At 47.4% G+C, this 27,671-nt stretch overlaps 1 protein-coding gene across 1 annotated transcript; it reads right to left on the reverse strand.

Moving 5' to 3' along the window:
* Nucleotides 1–5,891: 5,891 nt before the first annotated feature.
* Mos (proto-oncogene serine/threonine-protein kinase mos) lies at nt 5,892–24,089 on the reverse strand. The gene is made up of 5 exons (XM_077660441.1): nt 23,051–24,089; nt 17,082–17,292; nt 11,653–11,803; nt 7,857–8,012; nt 5,892–6,071 (listed from the first exon to the last, which is right to left on the reverse strand). The coding sequence occupies exons 1-5, from the start codon at nt 24,087–24,089 to the stop codon at nt 5,892–5,894; spliced, it is 1,737 nt and encodes a 578-aa protein (XP_077516567.1).
* Between the last annotated feature and the right edge of the window lie 3,582 nt (nt 24,090–27,671).

Raw genomic sequence — 27,671 nt, forward strand, 5'->3', positions numbered from 1 at the left:
CTAGCCTGACTTTCGGTAATGCGGTCCTCTGCATGCGACCAGATGTTCAAGCAAGGTTGGAAATTAAACAACGTGGCGTAGGGAGGCTAGCTTGGGGAGCACATGGCAATGCACCAAATCAGGGGGTACAAGGTGATAGAGGATGGGCGTCGTTCGAGAGCAGAGAAGCTAGCAGTAAGATAGCATTTGAGGAGCGATTGAGAAAATTGGGGCAAAAGCAGTGGGCTAGGAAAGTTTTCAGATACCCGTATATAAGGAATGTTGATACATGGAGAAAGCGGACTAGAAAATTGACAAGCAAATATCTGGACAGCAGTAGGGGGGCAAATCAGCAGTTATCAGTTAAGAAAAAGACTAATGAAACAGAGAGAGCTTTGTGGAAAACAGGGATGCTGACCAAATCACCACTGGGAACATACAGGATTTTTAAGCTGGAAATTGGCAAAGAAAATATCTATGATAATTGTAGGGGAGGCTCTTCGTTGTTTGAGGCCAGGACGGGAGTTTTGCGGACTAAGACATATAGAGTCAGGTACCTTGAGATAGACACGTTGTGCGTTGCGTGCGGAGAGGAGGAGAAAACGGCTGAACACTTGATACTTTTCTGTAAAGGGCTTCACCCTACAGTGGAACGCAGCGGGGCTGATTTATCCAAGGCATAGGGGTTTAAGGATAGTGAAGGGAAAGTAGATTTTAAGCGGGTAGAAGTAACCAAGCGAAGGTTATCTGATTGGTGGCTAAAATCAAGAAAAGAGTAAAATGTTATAAGTCATAGCTAGGTGGCTTGAGTCACCGCCCGATTTAAAGTGTTCAGCGATATCCATCCATCCATCCATCCATCCATCCATCCATCCATCCATCCATCCATCCATCCATCCATCCATCCATCCATCCATCCATCCATCCATCCATCCATCCATCCATCCATCCATCCATCCATCCATCCATCCATCCATCCATCCATCCATCCATCCATCCATCCATCCATCCATCCATCCATCCATCCATCCATCCATCCATCCATCCATCCATCCATCCATCCATCCATCCATCCATCCATCCATCCATCCATCCATCCATCCATCCATCCATCCATCCATCCATCCATCCATCCATCCATCCATCCATCCATCCATCCATCCATCCATCCATCCATCCATCCATCCATCCATCCATCCATCCATCCATCCATCCATCCATCCATCCATCCATCCATCCATCCATCCATCCATCCATCCATCCATCCATCCATCCATCCATCCATCCATCCATCCATCCATCCATCCATCCATCCATCCATCCATCCATCCATCCATCCATCCATCCATCCATCCATCCATCCATCCATCCATCCATCCATCCATCCATCCATCCATCCATCCATCCATCCATCCATCCATCCATCCATCCATCCATCCATCCATCCATCCATCCATCCATCCATCCATCCATCCATCCATCCATCCATCCATCCATCCATCCATCCATCCATCCATCCATCCATCCATCCATCCATCCATCCATCCATCCATCCATCCATCCATCCATCCATCCATCCATCCATCCATCCATCCATCCATCCATCCATCCATCCATCCATCCATCCATCCATCCATCCATCCATCCATCCATCCATCCATCCATCCATCCATCCATCCATCCATCCATCCATCCATCCATCCATCCATCCATCCATCCATCCTTACGCGCGGTGTCCGTCGCGCACTTGCAACTAAAAGGGTTTCAAACGACATGCGCGTATGCTCGTAGACTTCTTAAATTTTCGTATGTGAACTCTGTACGTGCGCGAAACTAAAGCTAATACGCAGGGAAAGCTTTTCTACTTCCGACTGTGCACAGTTGCTCAATCACTGCCACAAATGCCCCTGAATTCCCCTGCCTTCTTCCGGAACTGCCATTCTAGAAGCACAATGCCAGCTGGAAATTTTAGAAGTTAACCTGAATTTGAAGAAATTGACGTGTACGTTATTGAAACCTCAGCGAACCTTAAAGAACAATGAATGTCCGATTTCTCCAGCAGTTAAAAAATTCTTCGCAGGACATATACATTAACGCGAATATCGCCAACCATCGGGAAGATTGCTTTTAGAATTTTCATCACAAGCCTTGCGATGGTGTTTGTGCGTCTGCAGTACTTGAAGAGGTTTCTGGTGTACGATTACCAAATGCAATCCGTCGCAGGTCCAGCGTTGTCCCTTGGGCTTCTGTACTTTTGTGTTTCGTGCTTTCCGTCTGTTTAAGCTGCGTGAAGACGTCACACCAGGCCTAATTCTCCCCTTAGTGCGCAGAGCCACGAAGGATGTCTGCTGTATGCAAGCACTTGTGAAGAATCGGGGCGCTCAGATGTCGAGCAAGGAGCCTAGCTGGATATTAATACGATGACGGTCTATAATTCTGTCGTAAGATCTAATCTATAAGATGCAGCAGTAGTGCGGGGTCCTTATACGAAGAAATATATTAGTGAATTAGAGCAAGTTGAAAGAAAGGCGATCAGATATATGTTCGAGAAATATTTAAGGGATGATTCACCAACTCAGTTTATGATAAAATATGGTATCCAGACATTACAAGTAAGAAGAAAGATCAGCCGTCTTGTATTTCTCCGAAACAACCTTTCAGGCGAAAGTAATATCCAGCTACCAAGTAACGTGAGAGCGATCAGTACCAGAACTTGACATACTTATCAGTATTCATTAGACCCAATTTTTTCGTGAAACGAAAGCTCATAGAGTTTTTTCTACCGCACAGTTTCAAACTGGAATTATTATCCTATTGAGTTTTAAAGTCGAACGCTTTCATGGAAATGTTCGAACATTTTACACGCTCGTGAACTGAAACAGGCGTCTGTTTTCAATATTTTATAGATATTGTTTCTCGCCTCTTCGCTTACACGTGTGTATTGTATTGGAATATGCCGGCTTGCAGTATCCCTAAATAAATAAATAATTCGTCTGAGTTCATATCGTAGGACGACCGTTTCATATAATTTGCACTCGGTGAAGAGGTTTCCCTGGGGAAGCTGACAGAGAAGGTTTTCACGAGCGGATTTGGCGTATTGTTATCCGTACGTGAAGAGGATCTGGCTCATTTTTGAATGAGTTAAAATACGAGTTTTGCGAAGATTTTGTAGGTGTTATGGGGCGCCTTTCGTTCTCATAGGTTTTGCGAAAGGAAAATATATGGATTTGCTTGCCAATATAGCATAATTTTACTTGGTTGCGGTTTCAGGTTTCGCCGTGTTTGAAAAATAAAAACTCGCTTATCTGGAATCTTCGCTCATTTGCGCAGCTACCTCTACATTGTTCGAGATTGTTGTAGGTTCCTTCAGCTGCGCGTGACAAAATTTCTTCGTTAGCTTTAAACTAAACGCGGCCGAGACCGACGACGATTTTTTTCGACGACCGCCGAGCACGCTTGTTGCTAACGGCGCCGCCGAGTTGTTCAGTTCTTTGCGGGCACAATTGAGCCCAATAGAGAGTTTATTTTAGAAGCATTTCAATGCATTCCTGACTGCCGGATTTCCGTCACCACTACATGATAATATGTCTGTTCCCACTCTCATATAGAACAGGCTGTCAGGCATGATCGCCGGTCAACATTAAACTGTGCATTTTTCTAGTCGACTAAAAGAAAGTTTCAGCCCAAGATTTTCAAAAAACTTTTCACTAGATGCAGCAAAGTTAGTGCGTAAGCAGCAAGCATTCCACAGAGGAGACAAGAATCGGAGCATGGTCATAACAGCGCTGACACAGGACCAAACAAGCACACAATAGGTCTTGTGCTTCGCACTGTGTCAGCGCTTTCTAACATTATCGTTAGCGAACAAGCCCTGCTCTCGCCCTTCTGAAGAATAGAAGTTTCGAACTGAAATCATCTCTGTAAGCAAGTGTAATAAAGTAGACTATGCCAGTTTAATGTCTATTCATGTCATATTGCAATCAATACGGCGGAAAATAGATTAAATGTTTTCACAATTTAGCCATACAGAGTTGTGCACTGTTCATCGTCATTATATTTTCAGGTCTATTCACCCTAAATCCAGAGTTCCTATTCGAGGCAGTATGTACTTCAGAAAGAAGATTTAGGCGCCGCTTACCGATGCGACTCCCATTGCGCCAATCCTGGGTGATTGTCGATATTGTACAGATGCCAGCTGGGAGTGTTTTTAATACCATCGTTAATGCAATTCCAGCAAGGTCCAAAAGTGGGGAAATTCATCGGCGTATCAACATATAGCGTGATGGCAAAGGCGCATAGTAGACATAAAACCGAGACCTCGTGATATTTGGTTTTATCCGTTCATACAGATTCCTCCCCTTGAAGTTCTCAGTAAAATTGCAGGGTAAGAGCGGGCATAGAGTCAGAGGCGGCCAACAATCACGATGAGAACTTCGGCAAAGGAAGGGACGAGTCGATTACCAGTAGATAGTTTATTCACGACATGCGTCAAGACTAAAAAACATGTGGGCTAGTAGTTTCCCACCTGTCTGTAAGGACCGTAACAATTTACAGCTCACTCGTGCGCAGCATGACAAAACTGAAATGTAGAACAAGTTCATGCACATGCTAAAAAGAAACACGAGCGAGACACTGAAGAGTGGTGTATGTGTGGCTCTTCATCGTAATACAGCTTTCTCTAGGCAACTGCTAATAAGCAGCCGCTAGTAAGGAGCAGTGTAGAATGAAGGCGAGAGTTTTCGTCCCATGAACATGAGGTTAAAATGAACGGATTAAGTTAGATTAATGATGTGAGTGACTCTTTACGCACAATAAATGAAAAAGAACAAAATATGAGCTTGACGTCCGTACTGTTGTCGAAATACCAAGTTTTATTGCCTACACTATGGCAAAACTAGGCTTTAATGATTCTAAAGAATGCTAAAACAGATAAAATTACCTGCGCTATATTTAATAACGCTATCTGAGCAGAGGAAGCAGAAATGTGTAGTTTTACATCTCCTCGGGGGCCCTGCAGCTGTTTTCGAGTGTAGAGACTATGTTGAGCTGGGATCATAGCTGGGTTGCAAACTCGCATGAGAAATAAAAACAACGCCAAAAACTTTTTACCTTCAAAGAAAAGAGATTAAACGCTTTTTCCCAAATTCTTGTGACCGTACAGAATATCCTTTAGATTAAAGTATATATCCCTGCTGCCAACATTCCGCTGCCATTTCGAGGCGGTGGAATGAATTTCTCTGAGGAAACTGAGTGCGACAACAGTGGTCGTCTGCTGGTGAGCATTGCTTACGACCTCATAATATGATAAGCAAACAGAGAAGAATGAAATATGCGGCGGAGTTAAATCATGCGCTTGGTCTACACCGACAAAAGTCCCCAGATTTTCAGCGACTTCTTTGAATATAGATATTAACACTTTCTTCCGCGTTTAGAAATGACAAAGCCAAATGCGTTTAAGAAAATCTCGACCTAGGAGTGTGCAAGCTTAAGTTAGTTTAGCAGACTCTGGAATAAGTTTCACGTTACAGGCCGGGCTTAATCACGTGCCATGTTCTGGTTTCTTTCAACGCAACCGTTCGAAGCGGAGTTCACCTATCCTGTGAGGGATCAATAATATAGCTGCAATGAATATTGCCCTTTGTGGCGGGCGAATAAAGGTACCAGCCTGCCGTTGCAGCCAGTTGCGAAGGCGGGAGCCGGCTGGCGTTCCTGTGATACCTAATAAGGCGAAAAACTTTGTGAAAGGCTGCTTTCTGTGCCTGCGCGACTGTTTACCGTTATGAGGTCAAGGGCAAGGCACAATATTCATGACAGCCGGCCATTTTGCTTAGCTTGCGCAGAACGAGAGCGAACATCACTCTCTAGCTTTGCCTACAACCGGGCTCGGATGGCTGAAGCAGCTGTGGCGGTGGTCATCCGGGCACGGCGCGGCTCTTAAGCGTCTCCTTGTGCAGCGCACTCAGCTCCAGCAGAACAGCGCCCACGCTGGGGCGCTCGTCGCTTTCGTGGCTCCAGCATCGCTTCACCAGCTCCCGCAACTCAGGAACGCCATCGTCTTCGCCGAACTTGGGTCTCGCTCGTAGACGCACCACCTGTGCTTGAAATTATGGAGAAGATGATTATGATATTTTACGACGTAAGGCCATCTGCAGTAAAACAGTACCATGGTCCATGGGTTCTTTTTTGTTCGACTGTTCAGCGTTGGAAAAAGGGACTCCTTTGCCAAGCGTTTCACTCCAAAGAAGCCGAGCACCAGGACAGGGGAAATATAGCACCCATTGTATCCCTGTTGGGTACCAAACAGCAGTGGGGATCGAAAACCGCATCTCCCGACTGTGTTTGAAATCCGTTTCCCACTCACAGCTGCAATGCACGCTGTGCCTGTACAGAGTAGCGTATAAATCTAACTTCCGTGTCTTAACTGTGCAGTGCTCTTAGGACCAGAACTATCGCCAGGCTGTGAACGTTGGCTCCTGTCCCAGTAATGGAAGTCTTCATGGTGCCCTATACAATGAAAAAAAAACGTTCTCACCGTGTGGCCTACTGCCCACTCTATGGGAATGCCTGCAAAGCATTACACGTAGCAGAAATTTTGCGTAAACGGCGCAAAGATGAGACGTAGACGGAAACAGAGACTTATTACTTTTAAACTCGCCCACATTTCAACTTTAATGAAAGTAACATGCCAAGTGGGTAATTGTTTTTAAAATTGCTGAGGGGACAATAACTGCAGTATTCCTCACGAAAGCATGAATTGATAGGCACATCATGTTGAAAGTCATGCAAAGTGGTATGGCCTTCTTTCCCCTGTTGCGCTTACTGTTGAGGTTGACACTTATTTAGGGCAGCTGCTGGATTGTTCAACAGTTATGAAGAAACAGGCACGAGATGATGTCAGCGAAGGATAAGGTCTTTTGTGTTGCTCAAATAAGATGTGATTAAGATATAGCTTTGTCTAATGGGCGCCTGTTCTAAAGGGCACATGAGGCCCTCTTAGACAAGCAAAGCTTTTTAGAACTCTATACCGAAGTGAATTTACGAAGTGAGCTTACTGCGGTGTCAAGAGCCCACAAGGTACTACAAGAAAAAAGATTTTTTTCAAGAAATGAAAGTAAGTAATGTTTGTACATCTATATTAGTGTTATACGATAAAAATGTTGCTTTTTTCCAAATTACACTGCTTCCAGGTGAGGACCAACCAGCTCTTTTTGAACTTGCAAGAAAAAAAATTTTGACCCCAAGAGCAAGCCACAAATCTTGTGGTAGACCGAAGATAACAAAGAATGGACGTACGTGCTCTCACTCTCACATCAGGCAGGTATATTTACTGTTCAGGTCAGCTAGGGCTGTATATTGAATTTAAATGTGCCTGGGAGTCAGCGTCAATTTTGCCCGTCTTCTTCACACTAGTCACTTCTTCCTCGCGCTCTGAACGCCTGCAGCATATAGGTGTGGGAGATCAGGCCCCTTCTCAGTTGGGGACCACTGCTGACGCAGGCTTTCTCGACAATTGAGGTGCCACTTCGCGGCAGCTGTGGTTAGACAAGTGGCGAATCACTTGCGCCAGTCACGGGCAAAAGGAAGTTCTACCCTGCCAGTTGTCTGCACAAGAGTTGTGACCAAACATTGTTCCACACAGCACGCGGCCGGCGAACTCACCGCATAGATAGACTCTCTTAGCGCGAGTTACCGTGAAGTCATTCCCGCCATCGCCCTTAGGCGCATGCACGAACTGCAGGAATGAACGCCCGCGCCATGATAGGGTGTATTGTGCCGAAGTTCAAACAGAGCCTGCGATAGTATCGTAGGCAAGGATAGGCAAGTAGTACTGCAAGCGTACCTACAGTCCATCGACGAGTGCCATTAGGGACGCGCACCTGAAACATGACAGCGTGCTGGTGGAGGTCGTCGAACGGTCTGGAGCCGGTTTGCAACTGCCAGAGGACAACGCCTAGCGAGTAGATGTCTGCGCTGAACTCTGGAGGCTGCCCTATCAGGACCTCGGGGGCCATGTACTGCACCGTGCCGCAAACCTGGTTGGAACAAGGACACAAACAGGCGAAACGGTGCTCAGTGAGCAAGCCGCACGCTTCCGATTTCAAGCCTGTCCCAGAGACGTAATTTGTTAGCTCGTTTCCTCTTCTTTTATTACTGTTATTCTTAGATGCCGCCTACGGCACCAGAAATAACAAGCAAGAAATATCTGTCGCTCGTGGTGGCATCAAAAGCATGTATTACCAAAGGCAGAGAGGCGCACAAGGATCAGGAGGAAAATTTCTGCAAAAACGACTCCGCTTTCCAGGAATCAGTTATATGCTACTGCATTAACACCTCCTGCTCATTAGCGCAGATTTCAAGTAGCTGTTTAAGACCAACAAACGACAAACAATGAAATGAAAAACGAGATTATCGAATCAGAACAGCCCGGGAAGTAATTGCGCTGCTTTCTGGTAATTCTTGAAGATATAATGTTATAAATAATGACACACTCAAAGCACACAGTCACGAGTCCATGCTTTCAGCTGAGCCAGACTCTGCGCGAGGAACCGAAAACCAAGAAAAAAACCATCATTTCGTCCTCGTCTGGGAAAAGAAGAGACATTGATATCTCTGCCGTAACCCGCCCATAAGACCAGCCACTTTCAGGATCTCGTGTACTGCATGACTAGAGTTGGAACGTTTTAAGGAGCGCGGGATCTCTCGCCCTTAAATTTCAGGCCCGCTTACATACCACTTTTCTTTGACAACTGTGAACACGTGAGCTTTCAGCCTTGGCATAGTGTACTACCAAAGGAACAAACGGGGGCCACGAATTTCGTATAAATCACTCGTGCAGATATCATCGTCCAAAGTTTCAAAACAAAAGCAAGGACTGCGGCCCCATTCCATAACGGCGCTGCACATTACCATTAAGCTCCTGTGCTTATCGAGTCCATCTAATATGAGCAAGAGTACAATATTGATGTGCGCAGTGCTCCTCGTGGGAAAGTGTTCCAAACAGGCTCTCGATATCTTCATCTCCATCTTCCAGCACGCCGGAAGTTGCAGAAATTTTTTTATCGCTCTTGTCCTCTTTAAGCATACACTCTTTAATATCTCATTAAGAGGCGAGAATCCATTGCAGTGGTTTTTTTAGTCTTATGCCCCTTTTAGGGGCTAAGAGGTTTGTGCCCTTTCAAGGGCTAAGCCTTCCTACTGTCTACTTTTCAACGCCTCTTTAGTGTCCATTTAAAAATGTACCAACTTCTGAAGGACACTTTGTCAAAGGAAAAAACCATACCTCCGATTTGTGGGATGATAGGAAGGTAAGGATAACCTGCACCGTCTAAATTATTCTTGCAGCCCGCTTCAGCAGTAGCTTAGCAAATGAATAGTCAAGTAAATGGTGCCGTTCAGTGATCTCCACTAGGTGGCTGAATCCCGCATTCCCGCTTTCGGAAGTGGGCGCTGGTGAAGCCACCGGAAGTAGAGCGGTATGTCCCTAAAGTTCTATGTCTGCTGTGTATTTCATTGCAAAAAGCCGCGTCTTTCGCCTTTCCGTCCTCAGTTTTTTGCGTTGTGTTTGTGCAACGTCTACCGTACTATCAAAGGAATAAGCAAGCTCAACGCGAAAAATGTCGACATTGTTTGGGGAACCCTGTAATTTCAAAGAAACCGCAGAAAGCAGGCAGCAGGTCTCACCCTGCCGCGGCAAATGCCTGCAGCATAGAAGTGTGGGAGATCAGGCCTCTTCAGTTGGGAACCACTTCTGACGCATGCTTATCTGGTTCTTTTCTTCAGAGTGTAATTAGAAGTAGTGGAATGTAGATGAGGCTAGGTCATCTTATAACTGAATTTTCGTGTAGCAAAGAAAAGGCAAACGATGTCCTGACACTCGAAGAGCCACTCATTCAAAACGCTGCCGCAGTTTAGTTTCGAGTTGGTTGCGTACGATGGTTCTTCGCATTGATGGCAGGTAATATTAATAACTTTAGGGTGCCATTTACCTTCCAGAAGTGCTTTTAACTTAACTCCATAGAACAGGCAGGTTTCAGCTGCACAGCACGAGAGAAACGACTGGGGAGAAAGAAATTCCGGCGCGAGTGGAAAACGCTGCTAGAAGTCAATTGCACCAAGCATCACGAATATCTCATTCAGGCATAATTTGCTGCAGTACGAACCAGTACATGATACAGTCCGTCGAGAAAGCAATACCATACCTTTCAGAGGCGCTAATGTGAACCAGCAGAACACCGTCGCCGCCTCACCACACAGTAGCCTCGCCCTTGCTCCAGTTCGGTCTATACATAATTCGGCAAAATGGCCACTGTAAAGTCGGCTGCTTGGTGAAGGTTTCCACCTATTTTTTTTTAATTTCTCCCCATTGATGGTATAACTTGGGCTTAGAGCGCGACAACGTGTATCACAGCAAAGAACAGAGTCGTCAACGCTACCGCAACGGGGTGACACAGCTGAGGCTGACACAGCTGAGCCCTTTGCAAAGGGCTCCTATTTATGAAACGTCTTTCCCGAAGACCTTGCTGGCCTCCTGATGCCGTTGACAGAGCAACAGGCAGGCATTGTCAAGGAAACAGACGATAACGGCAAAAAGACGAAATACTAAGTGGAAAACTAAAAATAAAACTGGAAACCCATGCTGAGGTGCGATTTTGTGCACTGCCAGAGGGTGACTTCCGGAACAAGCCGGTTACTTCCGTTGACTTCGCTTTCGGGCGCCCGATGCGCCATCTAGTCTCCTAGTGAAGATGAGTGGTGCCGCCATAGACACAAAACGTCACACCGCCATGGACATAGAACGACACACTCATACCACCGCATTTGCTTTGCCAGTCAACACAGTGGTGGGCCACGTGAGCTGCGTAGAATGTGCCCTAACTGGACCTGGACCAAATAAGACAGCGAGAGGGCACTTTGAGAGGAAAAGACATCACGCGTCGAGTATCAGGGCCACTTATACGCTCGGGGCATGTGGAAAAATTCTGAGTTTGGGTCATTGTAATTTTTTCTTCTCTCGTTACTGTGTACCAAGGACAACTCTGCCCCAGATTTTTTTCCCAGCACCCTTCTTGCGTGTTATCATTGATGAGCCATTCAGATTTCATTCTCAGCAAAAATAAATTCTATGACTGTTTTTGTTATATTGATGTTAAGCCGGCAGCGAAAGACATTCACTTCTAATAAAAGTTAGTATAAAAATGCAACCTTTTTTCCTGCCACACAAATAAAGTCGTGAAATCAAGAGCGAGAATGATTCCGTGTTCCCCGTTTGAAACTTAATAGAGTAGGAGTAAGATAGATTAACAGATCCGTGTTAAAGAAAAAACACGGTTTTGATGTCACCGCATTACCTTGCCATAACGTCCGGTGATTGAGATAATTGTATGTATTTTCCCTTATCTACGTTTTAGGATTTCCATTTTAAAACGGAAGTACCCTATTTATCATTACAAGGAGGTAATCTAACCATACAGGGCAACATACGTTTGTCCTCAATATCACTTTAAGCTGTGTACTATGACACACCTCGCCCGGCTTCTTCCTTCCATCGTTATTGCATTTTTATGCGAAAATCTGGTCACTGCTGCTTAGATATTCATCCCGGCGTTCAATTATATACAGAGAGAGGTCCAAACAGGCCTGACGGTCACGAAGAGAGGCCAGCAATAAGCCGACCTTAGGCTTGGAACCCCGGATAGCACTGCTTCCAAAGTCAGCCAGTTTGCAGTCGCCGTTGTGGACTAGCACGTTGCTTGGCTTGACGTCCAGATGCAGCACGTTGTTTCGGTGGCAGTAGTGAAGCGCCGAAGCCATCTGGCGGCCAAACCTGTCAGCAGGGAAGAGTTAGACGGGCATTGCTGAACATAAGCGCTTGCCGATTCTCATAGCTATGCGCAATAGTTAGAAATCGAGGTGAGGTTAGAAAATATGGGGACGTTACCCAGAAGGAGGCCTGGTTCATATCGTCTAAAAAAGGCTTATGCAGCAAGAGCATGACAGGTTCCAGCATTATAAAGAGCACGCCTCTAAGAGTGAGACCTGTATGCGATGAACCCCTCAGCTCGCCTCACGCACATGTCCGCCCAGAATATGATTTGTCATCGCGGTACGCCACATAGGCTGCGTAGGCGCTCTAGTATGACCGCTGTGCTGGATATACAGTGCACAGAAGCGGAGGCCATCACAAAGCTACAGCCACTGATTACGCAGCAAGTGCAAGCGCTACGAGTACCTAAGGAGTATTCCCGTTTCCCGGTTTATGAGGTTCCTCTCGTAGACATCCGAAAAGGCCACGTAGGTTTGGTGAAAATACGCAGGAAGTAAGCGGCAGGACCGACTTTAGCGCGTCACACACTTTGAAGCTCTCTGCAATTAAGGCATGGCAGTACTTTGGTATAAAAAATTGTGGAATATGCATGAAAGACCAAAGAACAGAAAAAAAGAAAAGGAAAGAAAACGCAGCTGACATGAAGCACAGGGCCCTGTTGGGGTATCAAATAAGAAGCGACTTGTGTTATGTGGCAAGGCGGAAAGGGGCCGGGCTTGATGTTTGAAAATAGTTTTGGGTGCCTGGAGTCTGCACATCCTTTCCTTCAAATAAAGCCGAGGCCAGTAAGGAGGCTTCGTGCCCAGTATTAGGATAATGAAGCCCTTCAAGGAGATAGGAGTGGGCTGCAATTGAAGCACGGAAGCGAAAGCCAAACGTTTAGTCAAGGAGACCAGTCAAGACAGATGGAGGAGAAGCAATGGGTGGCGAAAGTTTTCAGGCACATATTATTCAGCTGTGGTGTCGATGCTGCGTCAAGGAGGAGAGCTCCGTAGCTCGTGATGTGAGTGGGAAGGAAGATATAGTTTATTCATTTGCTTACTTGCACTATACTTCAGGCTTAGTGCCCAAGCAGGAATGACTTAGTTATATAAAATATAAAAAGGAAAGAGCAGATGTGCACAAAATACACTAACACATTTGATACACTGGAAGAGGACTATCGTCAGAACACCTCAGTGATAAGTCTAGAACCACATTCTAGATAAGGCTGCGCTAGCGCTCTGTAGGACCGTAGAAATAAAAGTGAAAGGCAAATCATTTTTTGATAATTCCAGTGGAACCGTTGTAGTTTTCGCGACTTCATGGATTGTGTATGAGCCTCTCATTTCGCCATCAAATATCTGAAGCCATAGGCCATATTTGCTGGTCCATGCAAGACAGGGAAACAATAAAGGCCATTTCTGCCCTTTTAACATCCTTCACCCCAGCATATGAAACTCCTAGAGATACTTGACGTGCTTTGGAACTGAAAAACAGTGTCGGTGCAATCCATGTTCTGGAACTGAAAATTAGTACAACAATTATATTAACTATTGGGAGAGAGCGAGAACAATTAAGTCAGGGGAGAACAAAATTGGCATAACCGACTCGAAGCTAAAGTGTTAGATCACCTGCACGCTTTAGCTAGGTGACATTAGCTGTCTTCGCTCCGACAGTATGTAGTTGCTTTTTAAGTGTCCTGCCGGACGGCGTCATAGCCTTTGGCACCATGAAAACAGTCTTACTTTGTTTTTCACGCGATATATTGGCTGGTGGGATAAAGATATTTCAAAAATACATTATTGATGGATGAGTAGACAAGGGAATGAAAAAAAAAGGGCTCGTTATTGCATGCAGGTGGTAGCGAGGTGCTGGAAGTGGCAAAAGAATATTTCCACTTAGGGCAGGTTGGGAACACTGATCCGGGTCATGAGATGGAAATGACCGGAAGAATAAGAATACGGTGGAGCGCATATAGCAGGTTTTCTCAGATCATGAATGGCAATTTACCAATATCCGTGAAGAGAAAAGTGTACAACAGCTGTATCTTACCGGTACTCAACTACGAGGCAGAAACGTGGAGGGTAACGAAAAGGGTTCAGCTCAAGAACGAGCGAGGTATGAAAAGAAAAACAATAACTTTAAGAGGCTGGAATCGGGCAGTGTGGGTGAGGGAACAAACGCGGGTTAAGGACATCTTTATCAATATCAATATCAAGATCAAGAAATGGGCTTGCGCAGGGCATCTAATGCGGAGATAACTGCTGATCCTTAAGGGTAACGGGTGGATTCCAAGAAAAAGCCATGCGTAGCAGGGGTGGATGAAATTTAGGTAAGAGGATGCGAATACGAAGTTTGCGGGCATACGGTGGGGGAGCTGGAAAAAGAGCGGGTTAATTGGAGAGACATGGGAGAGGCCTTTGCTCTGCAGTTGGCGTAGCCAGGCCGATGATGATGATTACATGCATGACGGAAGCAAACAGTCGCCGAAACCAAGGAGCATGTGGGGTGTGATTTTTTAATTTGTCGTCTTCATCAAAGCTGTTGCCTCTCATAATACTCCCCCTTCAATACTCCTGGACTGGCATCCACGGATGCCTCTTACGTGGCACCTCGTGGCTCTAGTAGCTAAGTCCTCTTCCATTCTCTCCTTTCTACCCGTTATTCACACTATCGGCCCGTTCCTTCACTCCTATGAGAGCCTCTCGCTCGAGGTCCCCTCCATCATTCACCCCACTGTTTTCATTCTCTCCCACCTGTTCGTAACTATACAATATCCACAGACTTCCAGACACCCATTCATGCCATTCAATAAGAAACACTCCTACCACATCGGTACACGGAACTCGAGGCAGCACTTGCGTCGCTGCAGCCTTGCCCCGCCTTCCTCCGATGGATCCTTGGGCACTCGGGCATTGACGGCAATCATCTGGCTAACCAGGTCGCCCGGGAAACTCTTATCCGAGCAGCGTTGATCCACTGGCGAATGCCCTTGGAGGCCGAGTCGAGACTATCCCTTCGTGCCACCATCAGATTATTACGACGCTCTCCACCTTCATCGTAAACAGTTCTGTGACCATCACCCTAGCCTTTCTGTACGGGAGGCCGCATCTTTCGACAGATACAACTCAACAAACTTGTTACACCTGCATGGCTTTATCTGTATAAATTACGTCGTGATCCTTAATGTACCAACTGTCCTGAAAACTTACGCCAACCTTTCTCACTGTTTATTCTCCTGCCCGGTTGCTCTGCAATCGGATTTCTTTTTACCTCCTCCCATACTCTCGGGACCTGGCTGACTGGCTTTTAGCTGAAGAAGAGCAGCGCCTGCTATTGCAGCAGGCCATCGACGTCTTAGGTGTCTAAGTGTTGCGTCAAAATAAATCCTCATACTACTACTATATCAATGGCATATTAATAAAGTGGTTTTTCTGAAAGATAATTAATTAGAAAGGAAAAAGAAAACAACCTCATGCCGCCGGTGGGATCCGAACCCATGACCTCTAAATTCCGTGTGTGGTGCTCTACAAAACGATATACGGCGACGGCTGTCCAATCTCCTGCTTTAGGGGGCATTTTTGTGTAATGCAACAGAGCCTTGAGAGTGTTCACAAGCGCCACCTTCGTCCGTTGCGGCGGACACAATACGTCCTGTATTACAGCAAGTGCCACGTAGGATAGGAACGTGGTCGAACGGTGCGGGAGGAATTTGGGCGAGAACCCTTTTATAGTACTATGGCATCAAGATTGCCAGAATCGAGGCGCTCGTTCGATCACGTTCCTGCGTGTAACTTACTGTAATACGGGACTTACAATGTCGGCTGTAGGGAGTAGGTTGGCAGTGGTGAACACTCTCAAGGTTCGCTTAGACTACACATAAGTGTCCCCTAAACCAGAAAATTGGACAGCCGTCGCCGTAGCTCAGTGCAATAAAGAAAAAAAAAGTCGCCGTAGCTAAGCTGTTACAGCACCGGACGCGAAATTCGGAGGTCGTGGATTCGGATCCCGCTCGCTGCATCTGGCAGTTTTTCTCCTGCTTTCTACGCGATAATCTTTAAAAATAACTATTATTCTTCCATTGATGAACGCCACAAATTAAAAAAATATATCCCCTATGCTCTTTGAATTCGGTTACTGTTGGCTTCCGTCATTATGGACGAATGGCGTGTTGTCGATTCCAGAGAAGCTCATTTAAGAAAAATTGTCTGGAGCCGCAAACCATGTGAACGCGGGATTGGCCGTTAAAGGTGTCGCAGAAACCAACCACATCATATTTTTAATGCCAGGGTATGATGCTGACATTAATCAGCGACAAGGCTAGGCTTGTTACAAAAAGCGGCAGCCAGTTTGGAAGCGGATTTCGCTGCGGCTTCGAAGCGAAGCAGACTAGGCTTCGCGACGACCACTGAACGCCCGTCCCGGTCCGGCATCTCTTGGCATGCATTATTGCTCGCGCATGGCAGGGTGGCACTTGGCCACACGTTTGTTTCATTCTTTCTTTTCGTTTTGAAGCAGTGTTGGGTCGCCAAGCGAAGCTCACGCTTGTGGCGCAAATGTGGCTTCTTTTCATAGACCTCTAGGCAGGAAAGGGAGCGGCTACATGCCTTAGACGGTTTGGGTGGACAGGTTTTCCCATGGTGCTGCTGCAGGGGCTATAGAAATGCTGCAGCAGAGGTTTGATGCTTCGTAGATGCCGTATGTTCGTGCCAGCAGAACTAGAAAGGTGGTAGAATGCACACGTGAAGGCAAACCTCATATGTTCGGTACGGTGGTTGTTGGCATGGGCACCTTGAAACCGTCTGACCAGTTCACAAAGGCCACCGCCCAACGAAAAGCAATAGCTCGCTCACGTAACCGTGCGTTTGTTTTCATCTGTGAATTCATCAACATGGCATGAGCGACATGAGCGAGAGCCAGGAAAGAGGTGTGCCGAAGAGAAGCGCCTGTGTGGAATCAGCAACAGCGGCGGGTACTAGCTGACAATGCTGTTCGACTGTTGAACTTAAGGTCGCGGAACCAAATCACGGCAAAAACGTCCGTGAGTCGTCAGTGCACATTAAACACCCCCGAGGCGGGGGAAATTAACCCGCAGTTCTCTACCTCAGCGACTCTTTCTACCTTCCTTCCTTTAACCCCTTCCTCACTCCTACTCTCATGGCGCGGTTCAGGTGCTCGTCGTGAGTTAGTAGCCCTTCATGGCCCCCTAACTCCCCCCACGGAATACAATGAGCATATACCCATGCTTGACAACGGCGCTGTCAGCTGCAGCTGTATGTATGCACTCGTCGCTCACCGACAGACGTCCAGCGTGCCCAGCGGGCCTCGCTCGTCGAGCAGGTGCTGCAGGGTACGAGGGCCTCCGTACTCCATCACAACGAGGAAGCGGCGCGGTTCCAGGGGCGCCACACAAAGGGTGCGCACCACGTGCCGGTGCACCAGCTGGGAGGCGTGCTGCTCACTGGGTGCATCCACGTTGCGAACGTCCTTCACAGCCACCAGGCGCCCTGCCATCACGCGGCGAAGTTTGCTCAGCGTCAGGCTATGATCAACCAATTTAGCTGCCTTTTTTGGCGTAAGAAGTTGCCGACTTTATGCGTGCCACGCGCTGTGCTACAAGACTAAGTAACAACACAGAGCCCTGCTTCAGGCGAGGGTCATTTACCAGTAATACGACTAGTACGGTAAGATGCAGTACGTTATATGATATGGTGCTCTAGGTGGGGCTTAACGTCCAAAAGCTGAACGTGGCCTCTGAGAGGTGCCGTAGTTGAGGACGTCTCTCATAACCTATGTAGAGTTTCGGTGGGTTCCGGAAAATTTATTTTTGCAATTATTTTGTGAAAGGTTTCGGGGGCGAGCTGCAGGGGTGCCATAGCAGTGGCTCAGGTTTTGTACCATGCATCCAAACATCAGTGCACCAGGGTATTGCATTTCATCCCCATCCTTAGTCGGAATACCATGACTGGGGATCCAACTATGAACTTGCAATGGTCAAGGTGCATTCATGCGACGAGCTATTCGCGCGCGGGCCTGGCGTCACGTGAAGTCCAACTTCCAGTATGCTAGGTTCGTGCCAATCCCGCCACGTTCCTGAACGTAGCATGGGAAAGACCATGCGTGTCATCAATGCGTTGGTCGGCGCCTGCAAAGGTGAATGTCGGAGGATTAAGAATAAACTGAGTAGACATGATCGCTGCCTGTCTCTGAAAGCGGGCCAAGCGCGAATCTCACGGAGCGGAAGTGGCACGCCACGTGACGCCTGTTCCGCAAGTAATCAGTCCATTGTGTAATTCCACAAGCGAATTAGCTCCACAACCCCAATATAAACACGGAAATAGTAAAAAGTGGGTAAGCGGACCATGGCGCAATCCTTCTATGGAGCAGGTTATGATGCCCAATTTCTGTGGTATATTTCCATCACTAAATGGCAAAATACTTAAACTTCGCGATTGAAAGAAATTTTCTCTAGAAAACGTGAGAAGTTCTAGCAGTTACGATGAATTTAACCGAGATTTCAACCCCCTCTATTTGAGCCGTTGCTGTTGATCACTGGTTATGCACTCGGCTACTGACCCAAAAGACGCGGGTTCGATCCCGGCCGCTGCGGTTGAATTCCGATGGAGTCGAAATTCTAGAGGTCGGTGTACTGTGCAATGTCAGTGCACGTTAAAGAAGCCCAGGTGGTCGAAATTATTCGGAGCCCTTCACTACGGCATCCCTCTTAGCCTGAATCGCCTTGGGACATTAAGGCGGATTTGCACTGGCCAGTTGCAAATGTCGCGCGACCGATTTCGGGCAATTAGTTACGGTTTCCGAAGCTCTAGAAAAGCGGGGAGGGAGCGCAGCAAATCTACTTAAACCTTTTGCTCCATCTCTGCGTCTCGCCAGTGTTAATCCGCCATTAAACCCCTTGAACCAAAACCAATCTCTTGTATTTCCTATCGTCAGGTCCTCCGATGCCACGCTGGTAAGCCTGCTCCGATTGTTAACTGCATCAAGTTAATATGCTTTGCAGCGGGAATATACGTTCATTGCCTAGTGTAAGTGTTCCGTATTGGCGATTTTGACGAATTATGGGCGGCGCCACAACCGAGCCAAGATGGCAACCGTTCAGAGGCCTGCGTCTATGGCCAGCATGGGCGCATTAACATCTTTCCTTGATAGCGCGGTTAATCATGTCACGCTTTTTCATTGAAGCTTAGCGCCTAGTTTAAGCTAAGCACTTTGTATTATTCGGCGCACAGCACCGAATCGATGACAAAGTGGAGATCGTCGATCTGTTCTGCAATCTTCTACGATAAAAGCCAAACCGCACACGATCGTCGCCCGCCTCCCGTACGTTTTAATGCGAAAGCATTTCTTGTCTCATGAATGGCGTGTACTGGACCTGTCGGCAGAGCGTGTCGGTGGAGTGTGCCATCAGAGCGCATCCGCACAAAAATTATCATTGGAAAAAAGCAATTCGCTGGCATTGAGGTTGGCAACCAGACCCTGTGTGTGCCAGGCGGGCACGCAACGCATACGCCGCGAGTGGTCGTCGGTTCAAGCGTTTTAGAGGGGCACGAAGTGAACGCGTTTTGGTGTGTACGACGGTAACATGTTTTGGCGATGTGTGCTCATGTTAGAAAAGGATGACTTGCAATAAAGTTGTCGACGTAATCCGGGGGTCAGGTGATAAGTCTCACGTGTCAAGGATGACGCGAAAAAAATAGACGTTGAAATGCAAATGCTTTCGCATTTCTCCAGTGCAGCTAACAGCAGTGCTCTACAATTTTTTAGCGACGTCGAGACCGCAAGCGCCGAGTTTCAATACAGGGGGGGGGGGGGGAGTCAGAAAAATGTAAACACGTCTAGAGTTTACTTCTACATTGTATATGCAAGCAAGGCTTGCCGAAATCATGGCATATCGATGAAAGCTAAAACGGTTTGCGATGCTTTCGCTTCCCACCGTCGAGTGCATGGATTCCAAATGATCTAGCTGACCCCCAGTATAATTTATGTGCGGCCATCACTTCAGTAGAGCGAGCTGTAGTACATTCGTGAGCAGGCTTGTTTAGAGCGCTGGAGCGATGTACTGCAAAAGAAACCATAGCACGCAAGCGCTGTGTGTGCGTTCCATGCTATTTGCTTTCAGTTTAACAAAAAGTGTTTGATTTTAGTTAAAACTCGCCGTATTCGTATGCGAAACTAATCGAAGATAACCTGTGCTTATATGCGAAACCAATTTTTTACCATTGTGTTTCGTTCGCATCCAAAAGCTTGGTATCCGCAGACCTCCACTTATGATGACAGACAAGGCGCCGTTACTCTACCGCGCAGTTAGAGAAGGGGGTAAAGGAGGGAGTGAGAAAGAAAGAGGCGCTTTAGTGCAGGGCTCCTGACCAATTTCGACTACCCAGTGTTCTTTAATCTGCACTGACATTGAACAGGGCACGGAAGCACTTCCTTGCATTTTGCCTCCTTGGGAATGCAGCCGGGATTGGATCCCGGACGACGTTCTTGGCAGCCGAAGCAAACGCGAAACTTAGGCCGGCCTCAAGCCCCTGAAAGCCTAGCTTTGAGAGACTATCGCACGCACTGACAATGATTTCATCTCGCTTTCCTAATTGGAATAGAGGCATCGTGTGGTTGGTTCCTAGCACCTTTTCGTTCTCTAATTTTAGCCTGTTCCTAGAGCGCTAACTCTACTGGGCTGCTTGAATGCCTGGTCCGTGCCGTCTGACATAGAATGGCGCTTGCTGTTTTCGACACTCCACTACAACCCAAGAAGGCAGTTGCGAATGCGCCTCAAAGGGGCCCTCAAGCCAATGGTTTCGACACACTCTCATGACGTCACGGCGAAGTCCTTGCACCTGCCATCTACAATCTGCGCGGTTACGCTGACAGTCCTAAACAAACTAAACACGACGTCTAGATAATCGATCGATATGAGGGGCAGTTGCCGCTCCGCTCCTGAGATGTATTCGACTACAGTGCCTGCGGATATGTAAACAGCTACAGTGATGATATCGCGTATTTTGCACTTTCGGGTGACTTTACATCACAAAAAATGAGCGGACAGTTGCTGATTGTGGTACCGCGCATGACACCGAGTCGTGCGCTATAAAAGGTTGGATTTAAAGCTGCCTGCACTCCCTGCTTATCTAGTGAGCGCGCGGCATTCGGCACTGTTAGTGCCGCGGAGCGCCGCCGCTTTGAAACCATTTGCAATTGAGGCATAAGGAATGGAGCGTAAATTACTCCTCATTCGCGTTCGCGTATTCGGTGAAGTCATGCTACTTTCGAGCCGCACAGAACGGTGAATAGGACGTTTCAGAGCACAGTGGACGTCTTCTGCTCTATTCTAAACGTTTGGTTTGCTTTAGAAGGGTTTAACGTCCCAAAGCGGCTCAGACTATGAGGGACGCCGTAGTGAAGGGCTCCGGAAATTTCGACCACCTGGGGTTCTTTAACGTGCACTGACCATCGCACAGCACACGGGCCTCTAGAATTTCGCCTCCACCGAAATTCGACCGCGGTGGCTGGGATCGAACCCGTCTTTCGGGCCAGCAGCCGAGCGCCGTAACCACTGAGCAACCGCGGCGGCTCTAACCGTTTCCAAACCGCAGAGGCTTGCCGTGAGGCCTACTGGACCAAAACATTTAAGCTTTTGTTACCCTGTGGTGCCAGAGAACCACAATTAATTAATTCGTTGTTTTTTGTTTTTCTTTCACTTTTCTGCTCTTTTTCTTCCCCTGACTTTTTTATTTAGTTGCCGCGTGATTTATTCTGGCTAAATGTACTCATTTGCTAAACCTACCCAGTCACACACAGCCCATACAGCTTGCGTGGACTATCTTATGCGTACATTTGTGGAACTGAATTTTAAATAAATTTTTTCCTCTTGCTTATCCTCGACGTTTAGTCCCCCCGATTTCGCCTGTAGTTACCCTTGCTTGAGAAGGGCCCAGCAAACTTGTGTACAATAAAAAAATTGAAGAAGAAACAATAAAATATTTAAATCTTTATTTTAAGAGTAGCCCTCTTTTTCATACGTTTCGACACATTTGTTTTGGTTTTTGTGGCTTGCATTATCTTCTACCTGCTATTCTTATTTTTTCTACTTTTCCTTGCCTTAGATCCAAACTTCCTGTTGTCTTTCCGGCTACAGGCCAGTAGGATATAAAAGTTGCAAATGCGGTACCTATAAAGATAACAGACATTTAAAATGTTTCAAGGGAATAGTTTCACAGTGCTGGCTTGCACAAAGAAGGTTAATTTCTGGTATGAAGAGCCGGCATTTCAGCCTAGTCTGACGCCCTCCCCATGGCAGTGCATGGAGGCGCGTCATTCATTGATTACATAGTGCTGCATTCACGCAAAACATGAGTCACGTTTAACCGCTGTCTCAGATGCCATTCCTACTAGTTGGCCAACTACACCAGTTCTGCAATCTTCCCATGATCAAAGCCCTAAAGAGCAAAACTAAACGACCGCATTAAACTTACGTTTGCCGTGCATACGGACTGATAGAATGGCTTGCGGGAGGAATGGCAGGCATTTTAGCATTGCTAGGCACGAAATACTGTGCGAAAGCAGTTTTTTCCAGGAGGACCCCGCCGCCACCTGTCTCAATGCGCAGGGAACCAGTTATGCGTCTTTTCTTTCCTAAAAATTGACGGAGTCTAAACTGTCCGCTTGTTTTGAGAAAATGAAATACGCATAACTGTCTCAGTTTGTAGGTGGACGCCACTGCCCACTCACAGCGCGGTTGAGGTTTCTAATGAGCCAGTTACACTAGCTCCACAGAGGCTTCACACGCATGCACATACAACGGTAAAACCCATGGAGCACGGCCAGAAGTGTTTTTGCACTACAAAAAATCGCAGCTTCTTGGGGCTCTGCTCCCTAACAGCCGATGATAGGCAGAGGTTGCTTCGCACTACTAGTCTGAACAGGCTAGCTGACGACGCTTACTCCAGTAATAAGATTAGTGGGCATGCCCTGGCGCTTACATGCTTTCTCCTCTCCTTCTGGCGCAGCAGCGCCGGGCAGTCGATTTTCGTGTGAAGTTACAAAATTGAGAGGATGTACCTGATATTGAAAAAAGCGTCTCAAAAGCAGCACTCCTCAGGAACAGTTGGGTGTCAGCCAGTGACACATGACGCTTAAACTTTGATGGGGCAAGTAATATTACGAGCGCATCGCTTTCAAAATGAGATTTTCACTTACAACGAGGCAGCGCTATGCACAGTGCTGCTCGCTGTCATGAGCGCAGCCTACCTTTGATCTGAACTCCAAAGACCCTTCCGAAGGCTCCTCGCCCAAGACGCTGCAGAGGTAGTCCCTTGCTCGTAGTACAGGACGCTCCTGCCTGGCGCTGGGCGCTGGTACCGGGCAATGCAAAGCGTTGATCTTTGCTCGCCGCCATGCAGAACTCAGCCTGGCTCGACGCCTCGAAGGCTTCCAGAAACAGCCGCTCGAGGGCCAGGATGGAGCTGCCGCTCTTGCTGATGCGGAAGGATGACTTGAATAAGTCACCTTCGCCGGAAGATCCCGAGCTGACAAAGGAACCGCGCAGCTGTTCAATGTCTGGCGACCACTCTGGCGAATTCTTCGACTGAGTTGTGCCTCTGGAACCAGTTTCGCTTTTTCGGCTCTTCGATCGTCCTAGCGCAAATCGCGACGCCATAACTGCAGGTGTACCCTGTGGAGGTTTATTATAAGGCGACGGTCGCTTGCTTTCTCGATTGCCCACGTCTTCTTCGATGATGTCGAGCTTCTTGAGTGGCGTGAATGGGGACGATAGGAATACGGATCTCGAAGACGATTTAGTGGAGTGGTCAGGTTTAAAGCATGTCCCCTGCTGAGGGTCGGAAATGCTGCTGCGCGAAAGGTCCGGAAACAGCTGCGAGGCATTAGCGTCTCTCGAATCGTCGGCGCGGACGCTTACCTGCAGCGTGGTCTGTAGCTCTGTGTGCTCTTGAAGGCTGGAAGAAGGCAGATCAGCCGCAGCAGCTTCTTCACCAGGGGGTAGCGTAGTGCCGGCGTTCTCGAGAATTGCGTGGTGAGCGTGCCACACAGGATACTGTTGGCAAGGTCTCTCGGCGCGTAGTAGTTCTTCGATGTGTTCATCATCGTCGCCGACTTGTCTCAGTCTTTCTACGTAAGAAGGCCACTCTTCAGACTCCAAGATGCTTTTCGCGATGGCGTCCGACAAGGCCAGATGATCCGCGTCGTCGTCATCAGTGTGAAGTTCGTCATCTTTGTGGCATAAATGTTCGGATGCCTCACGTTCGGTAAACTGATATGTTTCAGCCATGAAGAACTGCAATTTGCTTCTTGCCCCGGTTACGAGGTTACGTGACTGTCCTCCCGCAGTTCAACAATGAAGAAAGGGACACAGAGTGGGCCTACTTCCTTTCCATAAAATGGAAGTTATGATGGTCAAGACGGGTCTTCTGCGGCATGCGTGAGCTTGCTGCATCCGTGGGCGGTGAACTCCATTCTGGACCATGCCCCTGACGAAGATAGGCTGGGAAGGTTACTGTCGTTCACGCAGCCGTTTTTCGGTGCTAATCGCTTCTCTAGTTGACGGAAGAATGCATGCTTTTCAGCCATCTCCGTTTTCACTTTTTAAGGGCAGTTGCGTAATCCGGCTCCGGCCAGGCAATAAAAGGTGTAGCAGCAGCGATATAGCCTTAGGCCCCGTTCTTAAGAAGCCTATCTTCCACCGTTCATGCAGTGTGGCGATGTCCAGCAATGCGCAGATTGTATCTTTCACCAGTGCGAGTTCCCACGGAAGAAAGTTGCTTGTTTTATCAAGGGAACACGCATTAGCTTCGGACCGATAATACTGAGAGCTTGAAAAAAAATGTCAGCGATTGCAGCGTGGTCAATGAGACGTCAACCCTCCCAGAAAAATTTGCAGACGTCAAGTAGGCTTTGATGACGACGCCAGGGCACAGTGCAAAGAATTTCAGCATCTTTTTGTTTCCATGTCTTTCCGCGTTATTTCATGTATCATACCTATCAGTGAGAGCTCGCGAAAGCATAATGATATATTTTCAAAAAATGTCCCAAAATCTGGAAGGAATTGAAAAAGTGAAAATTGTTTTTGAGGAAAGTAAATGGCACAGAAATTGTATGACATCACGGTGAACACCCCACCCGCGACGAAAGAAACGAAAGAAAAAGGTGCCGTAGTGGAGAGCTCCGGAATAATTTTGAGCCACCTGGGGATCTTTAACGTGCACTGACACTTAGGGCAGGTAGTGACAGCTGATCCGGATCCTGAGGGGGAAACAACTATAAGGATAAGAATGGTGTGGAGCGCATATGGCAGGTTCTCTTAGATCATGAATGGGAGCTTGCCAATATCTGTCAAGAGAAAAGTGTACGAAAGCTGTACCTTACCGGTAGTCACCTACGGGGCAAAAATTTGGAGGCTAACGAAAAGGGTTCAGCTTAAGTTAAGGACAACTCAGCGAGCCATGGAAAGAAAAAATGATAGGTGTAACGTTAAGAGACAGGAAGCGGGCGGAGTGGGTGAGGGAACAAACGTGGGTTAATGACATCCTAGTCGAAATCGAGGAAGAAATGGGCTTGGGCAGGGCATGTGAGGCGAAGGCAAGATAACAGCTGGTCCGTAAGGGTAACGGAGTGGATTCCAAGAGAAGGCAAGCGTAGCAGGGGGTGTCAGAAGGTTAGGTGGGCGGAAGAGACTAAGAAGTTCGCAGGCATAGGGTGGGCGCAGCTGGAAAAGGACAGGGTTAATTGCAGAGACATGGGAGATGCCTTTGACCTGCAGTGCGTGTAGTCATGGTGATGATTACGACACCGCACAGCACGCGGGCGTTTTTTGCGCTTCGCCTCCATGGAAACGCGGCCGCCGCGGCTTGGTTCGAACACGGGAAGTGCGGCTTAGTAGCCGAGTGAACTAACTGCTCAACCACCGCGGCGGTTCAGTCTAAAAGTGTCGAACTCATTGTGCGCTCAACCGTCTGTCATGGCTGCACAGAGGAAAGTGTGGCGATATTGACGAACCTTGGCAATTACCAAAACCTGTTAAACAAACAACAGAAAGCAAGCAGCTTGAACGCCGTGATTTCAACCAAGAGAACTTTGCGTAGAAAAGCCCCATTCTGTTATCAGTGAGTAAATAGCATCTTTTGCGGATATTGTGTGAGCTAGCGGGAGTTTTCGAGCATGCTCAGTAGCGATCATAATTCTCTGGTATTGTGGTGAAAAAATACGCTTGCGACTGATTTTTGTTTCCTTGTTTTCTTTTTTTGCGATGTTTAGCCGTGCACCATGCCAGTTCATCACTTTGGTGACACCGTTGTCTCGGCCACCTGAAGTTATGTATTTGTTCCACACTCAGGGACTGTGGTACAACGTCAGGCCCTGCTGGTCGCTGCATGCACCGTGCAAGGTGCGCCTGACTGGATCGAATCCATTAAACCTAGTTTGCTTTCTCTTTAGGTCGTGGGAACTGCCATATTGGAACATTGGTGTCATGTAGGTCTTGGTCTTGTCACTAACGCCATGGGCGGCTCGCCGAAGATGCGTTTGGCTGAGCGGGAGCAGCAGTTGGCTGCGCTGTGTAACGTTATGTTGACATCTTTTGCAAGTGGGACTCTAGCGTTCCGAGAAATAGTTATTTTACATGCTTCTCACGGCCGCTGGAAATCTTTATCTGGCGCTGCTGTCACTGGCACGGCGTCCCTGTGGGCACCGCTAATCTGTGTGAACTATGAAAAAAGCAACTGAGGTGTCATGATAAAATATCTGCTCTCAATTTCGACACTTCGAATATCTTACTTTCCCCCACGTCATTAATTTTCAATGAGCGCTTGTTTCTTGGTCTACCCCACCCCCATACCTTCATACCTGGAAGCCGCTCTGACCAGCACCAACTCGCAAGCAAGAGCCGCGTTGCCAGATCAAGCAGGCCTGCAGGATCGCGACGGAAAATGTGGTCCTGGGCTTAGGGCTCAACTCAGGAAGGAAAACACCAGCACTTCATATTTAATAAAAGACTTTTCCCTTAATTCATTGATAGCATGCTCAATTCGAATTCTCGATGTCGACATGCAATTATTTATTTCTCGCCGCAAACAGTACTATGAATGCGTAAATGCCACGAAAATATTTCCGTCTTTTCTAAAAAGCGAGCAGTGCACAGTGCTTTAGGACAGAACACACTGAGCTGATGTCTGATTTTCGTTTCTAGTAATATGCGACTGACGCCGCTGCTTCAAGAGAAGTTTACTGTACTTATTGGGGAGGATAATGGAAGCGCAGTAAAGGCGCAGCAGGTAGCATAGTGCCGAATTCCCGTTTCGTTTTTTTTTTCTTGCGGTCCGGATGGGCAGACATATTCCTGTCGAAAAACCATATCGGGCTCATGCGTGCTACCGAGAGACATACTGAGTTGGGATGTGTTAAATATGCAAGAAAACAATGTATCCCAAGTCCAGCGCACCTTAAGCAAAGCCTGCCAATCGGCCGCCGCACCATCCAGCGAGAGGAACAAAGGTATCCTTTCACAGCCCGCGGCTGTTTTCCTCCCCACCCGTGGGAGCAGTCTAATGGCAATTTTCACCACCTATAGAGGGTAACTCAGGTTACCCAATATTGCGGTGCCAAGGAAGCCTGCTTATGGGGGAAGTCTAGGTAGAATCGTGCTTGTTTTAAAATTTCATGCTAAGCTCAGGCTTGTCTGTCGATGGTGGAAACTCCGTGTAAGTCAGGCATTCCTTTCTCTATTGTGTGCAAAGATTAAACAAAATAAAAGGAAGAAATCTCTGTCAGGCATATGAAAACGGCTAGCGCGAACGCGAAGCTGTGAACGGTGAACACGCACTTTGGAGCGCATGCAAAATTTAATAACATCGATGTT

Source organism: Amblyomma americanum, chromosome 1 (genome assembly GCF_052857255.1).
Source record: "Amblyomma americanum isolate KBUSLIRL-KWMA chromosome 1, ASM5285725v1, whole genome shotgun sequence".
Lineage (NCBI taxonomy): Eukaryota > Metazoa > Arthropoda > Arachnida > Ixodida > Ixodidae > Amblyomma > Amblyomma americanum.